This window comes from Strongylocentrotus purpuratus, unplaced genomic scaffold, assembly GCF_000002235.5.
Source record: "Strongylocentrotus purpuratus isolate Spur 01 unplaced genomic scaffold, Spur_5.0 spur5_scaffold_18, whole genome shotgun sequence".
NCBI lineage: Eukaryota > Metazoa > Echinodermata > Echinoidea > Camarodonta > Strongylocentrotidae > Strongylocentrotus > Strongylocentrotus purpuratus.
In genome coordinates, this window is record NW_022145603.1 from 24,077,270 (window position 1) to 24,092,757 (window position 15,488).

At 38.4% G+C, this 15,488-nt stretch overlaps 1 protein-coding gene across 3 annotated transcripts in view; it reads left to right on the forward strand.

The window, feature by feature from the left end:
• LOC754213 (DENN domain-containing protein 2A) overlaps nucleotides 1-15,488 on the forward strand; it is a 118,103-nt gene that overhangs the window by 24,689 nt on the left and 77,926 nt on the right. For all 3 annotated transcript variants that reach the window (XM_030989537.1, XM_030989538.1, XM_030989539.1), the window contains exons 3-4: nucleotides 11,327-11,564; nucleotides 12,165-14,104. In XM_030989537.1, coding sequence (XP_030845397.1) covers nucleotides 11,405-11,564; nucleotides 12,165-14,104 — 2,100 coding nt within the window. In that variant the 5' untranslated portion in view covers nucleotides 11,327-11,404. The remainder of the gene's footprint in view (nucleotides 1-11,326; nucleotides 11,565-12,164; nucleotides 14,105-15,488) is intronic.

Here is a 15,488-nt window from a genome sequence, read left to right on the forward strand (position 1 = left end):
TTTTTTCCCTAGTGGGGGTATTGTTGTGTATGAAGATCGTTCAAAGGGTATAAGAAAGTCATCTAGCTGTCAGAGACATTTTGAACCTTTTCAAGGGAAAAGAGGAATGAAGAGTGGGGGGAGGGGGTATATTTGTTGAAATTTTGCATGCTGGGAGAGGGGGGGGGGGAAGGACTTTGAAGTTTGGGGCGGGCAACGTCAGCTGACAGAACCATTCCACACTACTTGAAGTGCCCCTTTATTCTCTCTATCTATAGAACAGAGTAGGCTTCACAGTTCACACAAAAATAGATATAAAATAGACCCCCAAAGGTCATAATCTCGGTTTAAACTTGACCTCTATGCCTCTCTATCAGGGCCCTTGCATGTTGGAAAAGTTGGTAGCCTTTACGATCGATCAAAGCCAAATTTATCTTGCGGATTATGCAAACTATGGAATTAATAGTTCAAAGGCCAGACCATGAAAAAGGAAATTGTCTAATTATGTTAGATTACAGTGCTGCCAATCTTGATATCCTATGTTCACCTATTAGTTATACCTCTGGCAGGGGTGTCGGCTCAAGAAGTTAAGCCATGAGCGGTCACAAGCCGAGGAACTCACCAGGGAGCATTTAGACAAACCCAATATTTGCGTCGAACCCCTTCCGTGCGAACAGTACTTGAACAATTAAAATGAAAAATATTATGAACATTGTATTTAAGCGGGACTGCACTACAGCTACTTTTGCCCTCTATATAGCAACCAATAACTAATAGGTGACTTAGGACTTAATTAATAAAAAAAGATATTTATTTCCAAGGCATACACTTGTTTTCAAATTGGTAAGTCAATGAGAAATCAGATATGGACTTAATCTTGATGAAAGTCATGTGACTTCACACAAAATATATATATGGGACTATACGATTACGTACACATGAGGGATGAAAGTTTCGTTCACACCTTTAAGCTATTTCTCAATCATATTTCAAATACGGGTTCATTTGATATTAAAGCAATCCTCTTCTGGGGACAGTTTTACTATGATCATCTTCTATTAAAACTATCATCAATTTCATTTCTATTTCTATTCTATTCTATTTGATTATTAATCTACTTCTTTTTAAATATTTCTTGTAAAGGTGATCTGTGTTTCACAAGCTGTGCTTTTTTACAGAACACCTCTTTTCCACATTTTCAATGTCTTTATAACTCTCTTGTTATTGTTCATGAATTTATTCTTGTTGGCGATGAACTTGTTGTTACTGTTCGTGAATGTATTGTTTTCATGTGAATGGAAATAAATAGATAAATCTTGAATCGTGAATCTTGAATCTTGAATCTTGAATCTTGAATCATCAATTGAATGAGAAAGCTAACAGATTATATTTCACCTTAAAGGGACTTTGTAACATTGTTCAGATGAGAGATAGTGGTGCTAAGGCATTGACTTCAATGCTAGATGTACAATTAAAGATGATCTGAAAATTTGAGCGAAAACGGACCAATATTCATGGTACAAATGGGGAAAAACTGATCCGATCAATTCCTTAATTCTCCCAACTATATTATTACAATTTAATGACATTTTAGGTGAATGGAAATCTCACAAAGCAATAAAATGGCTCTACATTCCATTCCAGACGTTTTAGTATTGACACATTTTTTTATAGCCTGTTTTTATGTCTTTTTTTCATGGAAAAACGGTTGGGAAAATTCAAAAAATGGTTGGGAGAATTTAAATTCAGAAGCGCCGCACATCGACGCCCGTTCGAAAACCCGTTGAACTTCGTTAAAAATCTTCATATTGCGTGAATAAATTTCGGATTTGGGGCATCGTAGTTGGATAATCCATACATACAAACATAATTTTACGTGTTTTGCATCCTGATTCAACAGATTTGTGAAATCAACCATCACAATGTTACTAAGTACCTTTAACCAGAACTCAATGTTCTCTTTGGTCACATACCCTTCTCTACCATTGTAAAATGAGATCAATTCCAGGGGTCTATACATGTACAGTTTCACTTTCCCTCACATGCCCATTCTATTCTGGGTATTAATGTTTTGATTAATTAACGAGATGTTATTACGCAACTCAAAAATAAATATAAATAAAGAATTTGGAATGCATATGAAACTACAATGATGCTTCAAGTCCACTGTTTAGTTGACAAATTGAGGTTAATCCAAATTTAATCGGATTTATCACTATAAAAGTTTTTGTATTTGTTTAAAGAGCCCCTGTGCACATTTTGAAGCGGAGGGGGTCCAGAGTTTGGGGCCATTGCCATGTGTAGTTCATTTTTGTTATGTACTTTGTAGCGCCAGGTGAGGGGGGGGGGGGAGGGAGGATATGCCTCTGTTCCCCTGAAGCCCCTTGGATTCACTGTTATTAGAAATACCTGATATCACTGTCATCAATTGTGTGTATGGATCTAGAAAGGCATTAATTACATCTAGAGTTAATGACCTTTTGGCTCTAAAAAGATGAAATGATAATGATGATGCTGTTGCCTCATTGTTTGTATTCAGACTCGTAGAAACCAGAAAGAGAGACAAAATTTGCTCCAAATGGACACTAAACTTGAAAATTATAAACATTTGTGGCGGCTGAAAATCAATGGTTACAGACATTTGACATTTTGAATAAATGCTTGTAATGAACTCCAGTTTGCTTCTTTTGTTTTAATAGAAGTTCCTATTAAAAAGTGAAAAGTCACATCAAATCCTCAAAGGAATATTTCTGAATCGGTGAAAGAAAGTGTGTCAGATCCAAATGTCATGTTCAGAAACCTGATCTCCATATACATGTATCAGTCTGAGTCTATGATAAAATGGAAACTAAAAATGGGCTATCAAATACAGAAGATACATCTCAGATGTACGAGAATTTGAGATCATGTTTTTGAAACACAATAGGTAAGGGGAAATCACTATCCTCCCGATCTGCAGAACTACACAGAAGGCTCGTTTACATTAACCTGATTTTACAAAATAGCCTACAACACTGTAATTCTAATCAGGGACAGTTTGTCAGTGTTTTTATGAGCCATTAAGACATATATGATAGGATCTGTCTGTTCACATTGACAATGATTATCCCGGTTTTGCTTTCGATTTTTTACTTGCGTTATGAAAAAAATCATCCACTCTTCCAATGGGAATATTAACTTGAGCTCTAATTCATTGAAAACTAGCACTTGCTTGTGGAATTGTCCTTTATCTAACCAATCAGAAGGCTGATTTGCTGGCGAGGACATTCTTAGGACCAGGTACAGTCAAACCTGCTTTTTAATAGTGGTCACCACCTGTATAGAAAGACCACCTGTCTACAAAGACCACATTTTTTGTTCCCTTGAAAATGGTCATTGAAACGTGTACTAAAGGAACCTGTATACAAAGACCACCTGCCTATGAAGATCACTGTTCTTGTCTCCCTTGGGTGGTCTTTATAGACAGGTTTCACTGCAATTCCATCTAGAACTACCTGTATACATGCTGTGCACCTCATGCGATTTATTAAGTTTGGGTTACGCTGCTTATGCTTCTGAAGACGGTACCTCAAACTGGGACACGATTTGCTAGAAGTGCTGATTGGTTCAATACCGGCTTCAAGCTTGAACTTTCTTAGGGTGGGGGTATATGGATTGAAGCACTTTGTATGTGTATTTTGGGAGTCGTGGAAACGACCCCGGTCTGCTAAGAGGAAGTTCATCGGTTCAGTCTAGAAATGTCATTTTGTCTGCTGTTGGCTCTGAACATATGTCGCTACTTAGCCGATTCCTGCGCTACTTGAGTCAATTCCTGTTTTTGAATAGGGGCACGTAGGTTAGAAGATATGCCAGGAACCTACAGTAGGATCTCAATTTACCCTGCTTAATCTATCCCCCGCTTACGTGTGTCGGTAACTGTTCATGGAAATATTGATGAGATAGGATGTGTTTCACCCACTTCAGTTAAATTCTATTTTTTGATCGACAGCGCAATTGTCAAGCTATTTAGAGAGTAATGGTAATCCTTCTTAAGAACGACGAGACATGAAGCTTGTCGCCATTAGTTTTTCCATTTTGTTTTCTCCAGTAATCGGAAAGACATTGAATACTTGGTCAGAAGCACATTTGGAGTATGAATTCATGTTAAAGGATTAAAAAAAAGTGGCTGAAAGTTCTCACAGTAGTTTGTCTAGATTATAGGAGAACATTTATGTTTTATATACTTCAAAGTTGCCTTAAGGCTAAATGTGAAAACTTGTCTACTTTTTGGTTCTTTCTTTCACCATTTGTTTATCCTGCAATTCCAGCATGATTATCTTCTTTACATCAGTCAATTCATGAAAAAATCACTAATCAGTCAGTCATTATTTTATAAATCAGCTATAAGAAATGATGCTTTAAAAAGTTCTCAACTTGTTTTTCTCCAGCTACTAAAAGCTCCAATAAGTTGAAAGAAATATAATTTTTCTGCTTGTTTGCCAAAGAGATTAAAAGGAAAAAAATAAATACCGGTAATAATAATATGAAATAATAATCAATTAATTAATTAATAAAAGGCAAGTTTTTCCATAATGTAGTGCTGGTACAAGTGATATCTAATCTTTTTGCTAGAAACTATTCACTTTTCCACTCTTTCTAAAAGAACATGGATACCGAGTACTCAATTAAACTACATTGATTTGCAGTTTAATGTTCAATACACTGATTATAGGACAGCCATAACACTAGAACTTACTGCAGTAATAGTGTCCATAATGAAAGTACATGTATCATGCCTGAAAACAAAACTAAATAGGTCAATCAATTACATCATCAATCCACTTATTACTCAAGCATCTTGCTAATTGCTGAATTAATTAATACAGGGTACTAGTAATCGCTCTTTCTTTCCTTATAGGCCATTTGATTTAATTCAATTATGGACTAAACAGACCTATGTACGTAGCCATATGTGCAATAGCTTTGTCATGGGATCGTTTGTATGTGCTTCTGACAATGCGAGTGTGCAGTAGATTCCTCTATAGAGGATTATTATTTTTTTTTTTAATTGTTTATAACTTTTCAAACTTTAAATTTGTTCTTTGTCTCTGTGGTTGAACTGTCAATTTTAGAGAAAAAGAATATATCTATTTTAGAAATTTAGGCAAAATGACTCAATTCAATTTAATTCATTTATTTTCCATTTTAAAACAATGTGAACACCTGGGAAAAATACAGCAATTAAATCACAAGATAAAATGGCATTTTGATTTGAAAAAAAATACATCTCTTTCTGATAAATTTGTCATATTTTTTGTCTTTCAAAGATCATAATGTGGATATTAGATGTTTTTATACAAATTATTGATTCAAATGTGTTTATTATTTTCAGCAAATTGAAATTGATCAGTTCTTACATGTAGGTCCATCTAAAGGTCATTATGTAAAAGTTCATTTCAAATATATAATACAGTCAAACCTGTCAACCGGACCGCCCAAGGGAAACAAAAAATGTGCTAGTTGTAGACAGGTGGTCTTTGTAGACAGGTTCCTTTAGTACATGTTTCAATGAGAAACAATTTTCGAGAAACAATTTTCAAGGAACACAAAAAATGTGCTTGTCGTAGACAGGTGGTCACTAAAGCAGGTTTGACTATATAAGGAATTCAGAGAAAAATGTAATACTGTGAATGAAGTCTTTGTGAAATTGATTTTCCTGTACATCAGCGCCTGACTATCCCCTTTAAGTCCGTGTTTGAGGCCGATACACATGTGCACTACAGAACAACTGTCAAGATTCCTGAAAGCATGCCAGAATTTCTGTGTGTCAGTTGTGTTTGCTGATCTTCCAAAGTTTCGTCGGTTTTGGTTGAGGAATCACTCGTGAATTGCTTGTATAGGACAAGGCAAAGGGGAACAAAAGGTCTGCAGTGTAAATATGACAACCAACCTTGCTTTTTATTTATAGCTACCTCTCTATTATTATTTATTATTATTTTTATATTGTGATCTGTTAAAACATGCTACCTGTGGAATACAACCTGGATTTCATTTTAACTTTAGGGAAGTTTATTGCCAAAATGTCCAACCATTATTTTTTTGATGAACTAACTGCAGTTTTGCTTTGTCATAATATTGTGAGTAATGTACATGTACCTCTACTTGTTCTTAGGAATGCTATGATCATATTATATTTTCGAAAAATTGGCTTCAACGTGGCTAACTTCAGGGAAGTTCATTGCCAAAATGTTTTGTTCTACCATTTTTCGATGAACTGCAGTTTTGCTTTGTCATAATATTGTGAGTAATGTACCTGTGCTTTTTCGCAGGAGTGCTTATATGATCATATTATATTTGTGAAAACTTGGCTTCTATTTTAATACCTACTGTAACTTACTGCTTTTGATCAGTGAATACAAGGTGTATTTCACTAGTGGAATATAAGGATTACATTCTGCTTAAAGTAGTCACCCAAAGAAAATTCACGACAACTGCTTATTATCGACAAAATATATATGGATGGAAAGGTTTTCTCTTGAAAAACATGAATCATTTGCTGAAAAATCATATAGATATCATGGAAAGGCGTAAAATGCTTTGTGGCTAGCTGTGTCTCGCATGTGACGTCACAGATTTTGACACCCTACGGAGGACCGCTGTAGGCAGAAAATCTGGATCTCAAAATTAACATTTTTGAGAGATGATTACTGCGGGCCCCAAACATATTTTTAAGAAGGAAGTTGTTATATTTATCATTAATTAAGGCTTACCCTTTGCAATGATATGAATTTTGCATCAATTCAAAACACTTTTGAATCTTTGGATGACTACTTTAAAGGAAGTTTATTACCATTTTATTGTGGACTCATTTTTCTATTGGTTATGACCTTGTTTGATCAGTCTTTGTGACTGACTATTGTACCTGTATTTGCTCAATGGAATACAACAACTCAACGAGTAGGATGTATTTGGATAACATTGATTGTAATATTTGAACATGTTATACGAGCCACTGTGCTTACATGTAATTTGATCAGTGGATACATACATGTAATTCTTTTGCCGAGTGGAATACAATGATGTAGCAGCTTCAGTTTCGGTAAATTTGAATGCGAAAATGTTTGATTTTTTGATCATCTTTATTATGAATAACAATTTGAGAACTACATGTGTATGTAATTATGGTATGTTAATTATGTGATATACTATACCAGTGTTCAGCCAGTGGTACATACCGGTACATGGATTGGACTCTGAACAATTCATATCTGAGAAAATATTATGCTGATTGTCTTTTAGTCATTATGTACAAGCCACCTGTGTGAATATCATGTTAAAGGAGCATACACAATAGCCGGGCTACCTGCATTTTGAAATGCAAATTATGATTAATAACACGTTCACTGACAGGCGAGTAATTTGAACCATATTGTTGTATATATGAGGCAGATATGTGCTGTTTAATTCTTAGTTTACCATTATCAATACATCTTTCACTTTGATAATGTGTGGATCATGTCATGTCCTTGACGAATACAAAAGTTTACCTCAGGTTTTCAGCGAAGCTTTCACATCAAACAATTATTTCCTGTTGGGCAAGGTTAACATGAAAATACCAGAGGGTCTTTCACACCGGAGGTAAAATTATTCGAAGAAACAAAGTATTTTATTCAGTACCACGCAAACATCTAAAAGTTTCAGTACGGCGGTATACCTAATTTTTCGGTCAAATTTATAGCTCTGCATCTTACTAAATAACTAGGAAAATGACTCCTACGATGCTAGATTTTTCCTCAGTTTTCTCTACTTTTGGTATTTTGGTAATTATATGGGACCCCGAATGAGCATACATGTATATACTGGACTCAGTGGACTGCCCATGAATATGAAGAAACACCAATCAGCAAAAGGAATGTAGATCTGTAGTATCTGAAGGATAAACTCGTGAAAATAAACATTGAATGATATTTTTTCACTATATTTACCCTTCAAACATGGTTTCCTCAATTATATACAAACAACAAATTTATAAGAGATAGTTTACATTGAGTATGTTAATTTGTCATACATATAATATCTTGGCCATACCATTGCACGTAAAATGATAAACATGATAATAGCAAATATAATTTGTATTCCAATTGTAATAACACTCAACTACATTTGGTAAATAGTAACAATTTTTTAAGGAAGCTCTTTTATATAAAATCTGTTTGTGCAATATATTTATTAATATCATAATACAAGTTGATTTTCCAGTATCGTTTTCGAACATGTGCCATCATGTCTTGGCATTTTAATAGCGACTAAAGTTTGTTTTCTTGTACAAATATTTATCTAAAATTAATAGCTCATTTTGATAGCCATAAAGACTGAACATTGTATCATAAGGCCGCTGTCGTCATCAGCTTGAGTTTGCCAAATAAGCCACTATTTTCAGACTTGGGATATTATCCTGAAGCTCAAAATTGCGTCTTCACTAGACCGATACGCTCACCACAAACTAGCTCAGAAGGGGCAAATTAGCCTGCTATTTCCCAAATAGCGGGATATTTTAGAAACAAGCCCAAGATTTCTCAGGATATTTTCTCAAACATATGCCGCTAATTGCAACTGCAGGCCAATGAAGATGTAAACTAAGTGGCTAATTTGCGATCGGGAAAGTTAAAATAGGGGGTTATTTGGCAAACTCAAGCTGATGAAAACAGGCCTAATGATACAATGTTCAGTCTATATGGATATCAAAACAACAATATTAATTTTAGATAAATATTTGTACAAGAAAACAAACTTTAGTCGCTATTAAAATACCAAGACATGATCTAGCACTATTTTTAAATGATACTGGCAATCAAATTGTATTATGACAAAGAGAAAAGTCCATTTTCTGAATCCATGAATAGGGGTGATTGAGACTTCTTGATTGAGTCCGACAGGTACATGCATGGACCTACCTGATAGTGGTCTTCTATTACACAAATGACTAATACAAGGAAACCTTATTTGTAATCACAACACCCACCGAGTCTCTGTCATGGAATGATCTTGTGATACGCTTTACAAACTCTAAGCCCCTTACCATTTATGCCCGATGGGAAATCTGCAATTCTGTGAGAGGCCAGTGGTCACTCTTTTATAGCGGTCAGTGAATTGCCAAGGAAACCTTATAATAATCACAACACCCACCGTGTCTCTGTCATGGAATGATCTTGTGATACGCTTTACAAACTCTAAGCCCCTTACAATATAATGCCCAATGGGAAATCTGCAATTCTGTGACAGGCCAGTGGTCACTCTTTTATAGCGGTCAGTGAATTGCCAAGGAAACCTTATAATAATCACAACACCCACCGTGTCTCTGTCATGGAATGATCTTGTGATACGCTTTACAAACTCTAAGCCCCTTACAATATAATGCCCAATGGGAAATCTGCAATTCTGTGACAGGCCAGTGGTCACTCTTTTATAGCGGTCAGTAAATTGCCAAGGAAACCTTATAATAATCACAACACCGTCGTGTCTAAGTCATGGAAATCTTGTGATAGGCTTTACAAACTCTGAGCCCCTTACAATGCCCAAATCTGCAATTCTGTGAGAGGCCAGTGGTCACTCTTAATAATCGGTCAGTGAATTGCCACTTAAAGGGAAATGTATCTCTGGTAACAAGTTGGTCTAACAAAGTCAAAGTCTCTGCATCGTGTCTCTGTCATGGAATTCTTGTGATACGCTTTAAAAACTTCTAAGTCCCTTACAATGCCCAAATCTGAAATTCTGTGAGAGGGTTGTGGTCACTCTTTAGTGGTCAGTGAATTGCCACTTATAGGAAAATGTATCTCTGGTATTATCTAACAAAGTCAAAGTCCCTGCACCATACGTGTCTCTGTCGTGGAATTCTTGTGATACGCTTTACAAACTCTAAGCCCCTTACAATGCCCAATGGGAAATCTGCAATTCTATGACAGGCCAGTGATCACTCTTTAGCGGTCAGTGAATTTTATCTCTGGTAATGACTAACAAGTTGGTTTTACCAAGAAGTTGGTTTTACAAAGTCAAAGTCCCTTTCAATGGGAAATCTGTATGTGGGTAAATCTATGAGAGGCCACTTGTCATTTTCATCAGTCAGTTGATTTCCCTTTTACACATGAAGCCTGTAAGGGAAATCTATTTCTGGTAACAGGTTGGTTTTACAAAGTCCCTTTCAGTGGGTAGACTATGCGGGTATATCTGTGAGAGGCCACCGGTCATTTTTATCGGTCAGTTGATTTCCAGGTTACACATGAAGTCTTAAGTCTTATTAAGTTGGTTTTACAAAGTCAAAGTCCCTTTCAATAGGAAATCTAAAAATCTGTTTTATCAGGGAATTCCTTCGTTCACAATACTACACATGAAGCCTTAAAGGGGAAAATTCATCTTTGGTTACAAGTTTGTTGTAATTTCAATTGAATAAGCAGAAAAATTAAATGGATCATGTTGTGCTTGATCAATTAAAACTTTAAAATTCATAACAATCTTATCCAGATTTTTCCTACAACCTTCACGATCTCTTTCCCACATTTCGAGGGGTCAGTGACACAAAGATGTAACTCCATTTTGGCCATTTTGAGAAAAAGTGGTTTATGTGTCACTGAGCAGTTGGGCCTTAAAGGTATGGTACTCACTTTGGCAAAATATGGAGTTACATCTTTGTGTCACTGAACCCTCAATTTCTTCTTCTTCTGCTTTTAATCAAATCAACATGATTCCAGGGTTGAATTTCCCTTTAAGAAGAGTTCATGCTTGATTAGCTGCTTGTAAACCAGACTGATACCAATTAGATTAATCATCTGATAATCACAGTGGTTTCCTCTTTCCAACAACTCAGTAGATTCAGAGCCAGAAGGGACTATCATTCCACATTTCGCAGTTAGGTTCAATAATAATTGGGGTCCTTTGATTCTGTAATGCCATTATTTGTTTGTGTGATTGTTTTACCTGACTGCTATTAAAGAAAGCATGGGTATGCTTGTAATTGAGCTTACAGGGGCAGGGGAAGGACGGTTTTAAAGGGAGGGTAGCCTGACGAGACTACGTGTCTTTCCCGAGGCCTGACTCTGGGCCAATCGGGTATAATATGACTACGGATGACCGACCGCAGCAATCACTTGCGTGCAACATACTTTAAACCGAAGCGTGAGGAGAGCTTTGGTCTGTTTCGCGAACGCTTGCCATGTAGAGATTAAGTCGCTGACTACCATTAATCAAGTCCAATCGTTTACGTGTAGTTGTCCACAAGAAAACGTAGATGGTGTTAACCAGTATTTGCCAAGCTGCACTCCCTTTAAGTTCTCTCTTAATAACACTACCTTTCCTTTCTCTTTCCTGTGTCCAGATGGTAAGGATGCAGTAGCCATTCAGTATGATTCCATTCTCCATTGACTGAGGTCTACCTGACATAGGGGTTATTGTGATGACATCCCCACAGCCCGTAGCCCGTAATCACAGGCCTTCGCAGCAGCTCCCTGCCCAACCGGAGGCCCGCCCCCGGACCCTGCAGCTCAAACTTGAGGAAGGCCAGCTCAGGAAGAGGATCCATCTCTTTGAAGAATTGACCTCCCCCAAATCAAAAGGTTTGTATTTAGAGGGGGGTTAGTGACACAAAGACGTAACTCCATTTTGAGAAAAAGTGGTTTATATGTCTCTGAGCACTTGGGCCTAAGGAGTTGAGTCTATGTTCCACTAGCCATTGACTTTAATGGGGTGTTCGGTGGAGTTGGGTCTTTGTGTTTCCTTGAAAGCTCACATTTTTCTGAACATTTTGATATCAAACACTCATTTTGGAAAAATATTGAGTTACGTCTTTGTGTCACTGAACCCTTGATTTGCCCTATTTTTTCTAGCTAGGTAAGTTTTGCTTCGGGCTGCCTTTCAGGGGCAGATCCATTACTTTTTAAAGGGGGGGGGGCACAATTTTGAAAATTCTTTGACAAGCAACTAAACAAGTATGTTTATGTGCACTTTTTTCCCATTCTTTAATATTTCATGAGAACTGGGACACAGGCAAAGACTTACAATTTTGTTTCTGTCATAACATTCTTGAAATAATATTTATTAAAAAAAATACTACCAATATTTGTTGTTTATTTGTGACTTTAGAATAACATGATATTAATTGATGCATTTCAGCAATATTTTTTTTGTTTTTTTTGTTTTTTGTACTGTTTCTACAGATGAAAGCAAAGGAGAAGACACCAATAATGGCTTTCGGTGCAGGCAGCCCAGGGTTATCAGCCCGGAACAGAAGCGCTGGACGCAACTGGACTTCACCAACGAGGAGCTGGGCAGTCGGAAGGAAGTCTCCCGTCAGAGGCACGCGCAGCACACCATGCATCCTGGACACAAGAGAAGTCCTGTGTTGCCGCCTCCGCCGAAGCCTCTGCTATCACCAAGGAGAGGAAAGGTGGAGATCAAAGTGCCACCGTCAGAACCTTTGGTCAACGGAAAGCCAGCGGTCCAGGCGAAACGAGAAAGACCACTGACAGTGACAGGAGACGATGCTAGAGCAAAGAGAGACGAGAAGAACAGGAACTCTGTGCTGGCACTTGTGAGTGCCTTTGAGAATGGCAAGTCCACTGTGGCTGTTGAACGGAAGTCAAAGATGCTGACGGTTCCAGAGAGTGGAAGGGTACGAACAATCAGTGAGACCAGTGAGTCTACGTCATCGAACGGGACAATGTCCTTGTCACGGAGGGACCCTGATCGTCTGACGCCTTCTCCGCTCCAGAAGAATAGAATGTCTCGTAGTATGGACAGCTTGGTGAAGGAGTTTGAGATAGTTGCAATTGATCTTAGTCGGAACAGCACCAGACATAGAAGCGATGGCAGCTCCTCACCAGATATTGTTATCACTAAACCAGATCCTGATCCCCATAACGGAGATCCTGTTCCCAGTAAACCGGATCCTGTTCCCAGTAAACGAAATCCTGCTCCCCATGACGGAGATCTTGTTCCCTGTAAACCGGATCCTGTTCCCAGTAAACGAGATCCTTTTCCCAGTAAACGAGATCCTGCTCCCCGTAACGGAGATCCTGTTCCCCATAAAGAAGATTGGGTTCCCTGTAGACCAGAACCTGTTCCCCATGAAGGAGATCTTGGTCCCCATAAACCAGGAAGGACCTTTGAACAAGATATTTACGATGAGAGTAAATTACAGGAAAGTAAAACAAAGCCGCAGGTGATAGTGATAGTGAACGGTGAAGATGAGGAAAGTGAGAAACCGTCCATAACCAGGCTGACAAAGCCCAAGCGAACTTACGAGCAGGATGTGTACAACAAGAGTAAAGCATTGCGGTTGAAACATTGCTTGTCCAATGGAGATGCCTTGAAGGAGATCAAAGCACCCGAACCAGTGCCAAGAACAAAGAGTGCAAGGAGAGCCATTTTACCTCCTGAATACTATCAGGTCAATCCTGAGAACACCAGTAGAAACCCAATAGAACCCAGTAGGAACTGCAACCACAATGTCGAAACGGAAGACACTGGCCTTTCGAATGGCTATCTAGGGTACGAGGAGGTGTCAGGAGAGTTCTTCCCCATACCTGGGAAGCGTGTCTTTGATCCTCTAGTCATCGACAACAACAACCAGTCATCATTCTTGAATATGCTCAAGTCCCCTGGGGGTCGGAGGCATAGGATGACCTCTTCCTCACCTACCCAGGCCAAGACCCACCCCACCTCCCCACCCCCTCAAATCCCCCAAACCCCACCACAACCCCCCAGCCGCACCCCAAAACGACATCAGCCACCTAGCGTCAATGTAATATCCTCTGAAACTTTTGCAAAGGAGAAGGCCAGGCTGTTATCACCACCCACGTCGCCGCTCAACGACTCAGGCTGCATCTCTCCGGAGACGCAGCGGCGCATGACCGACAGTGCCTTGATCGGAAACCTCTCACCTAGGGCGCAACGTAGGAATATGCAGGAGACACAGAGGACAAACCTGTCGCCTATCATGGGAGAATATGCAGAGCCCATCAACATCAAGCGATCTTTTAGTGACGAGAGTCTAGCCACTCTGCGGAGGCCAGCAACGGTTACTGATAACCAGGGCTACTCTGTCCCCGGAAGCCATCTTTGGGAAGCGCCCAAGTTTCACACCATGAAGCCTAAGGTGAGTCTATGACAAGTTATGTTTTTCATTTAAAGCCCCTCTGTACTACTTATAGCTACTTGCTCCCTCTATGTAGAAAACAATGCCTAATCGGTGACCATTGGTGCCCCATGATCCTCTTTTTCTTATGTTAATTGAGAGCCGAGTTGATGAGATAGTCTAATCCCTCCCTGCCAAAGTAGTACAGCCGGTCTTTATAGCACAGTTTGCTACTTCGCCTGGAATTAATATACTGACATAAAGATATATATATCTGTATGTCACTGGATGACACTTTATGCTAGAGACCCTTTATTTTTAGGGTACCTCCAAATCTATTATTTTTTCTGGTCCCATCATCATTAAATTAATTATACGTAGCCCCTCCAGAAAGGAAAGAAAGAAAACATGAAAATTGGAAAAGAATTTTTGTGTAGAAAAAAAGAAGTGTTTGACACTTAAAAATGTTGGTGCCCTGGTAGCAAATGCATTTAATTTGGAAATCGTTTGAAAATTGTTTGTAAAGAACATCGGAGGAAATATTTTACCATTTAGAAATGTAAGTCTTATAATCTAATATTTACATGTGTAATAGAATTGCTGTGTTTGATAATTATACTGAAGAGCTTGATCATGCTACATGTACCAGCATGGACAAAGTGCATGCTGTATTGCATTACCGTTTCAATTACAAATTAACCTAATATATGCCATTATCATCAGCTTGCACCAAAGCATGCAGTTCAAAACATCTATAGTAGGCTCACTAGGCTGTAAGCATCATTCTCATATGAAACATTGCATTTCATATAAGATACATGTACACCTTTAAGCTGGTATTAAAACTTCTACCCTCCATTGCTTAAAACTGAGCATTGATGGTAACTTTGCAATTAATGGTAAAGTTGCATGGAAACCTTGATTTGATTTGGGGGGGGGGGGGGGGGGGGGGGGGGCACCCTGTGGGAAAGAGAACACATATATATATTTTGTTTAGTCCCCAAAAAATCGCAATGACTCAGCCAGCCGCTGAATAAGCAGGGGGGGGGGGGGGGGTAAGAGGTCACACACCAAAAAAAAAAAAAATTGGTCGGGGGGGGGGGGGGGGCACGCCCCTGTTTTTCAGTACATTTTGGGTGAATTTAGGGCTGATTTTAACATATTTTCTTTGGCCGGGGGGGGGGGGGGGGGCACATGCCCCCTGTGCCCCCCCCCCTGGATCCGCCACTGTACCTGTTACAAAAGGCTTGCCCTGCCTAACAACACGTAATATATGCAGTTTGCATTCTGACTATTCAAAATTTGAAATACAATTATTTGTAACAGGTGAATGAAATAAATCATATCGAAGCACTGGTTATATTTCAAATATGTCTATTCATAGAGACCATGATGAAAATGAATA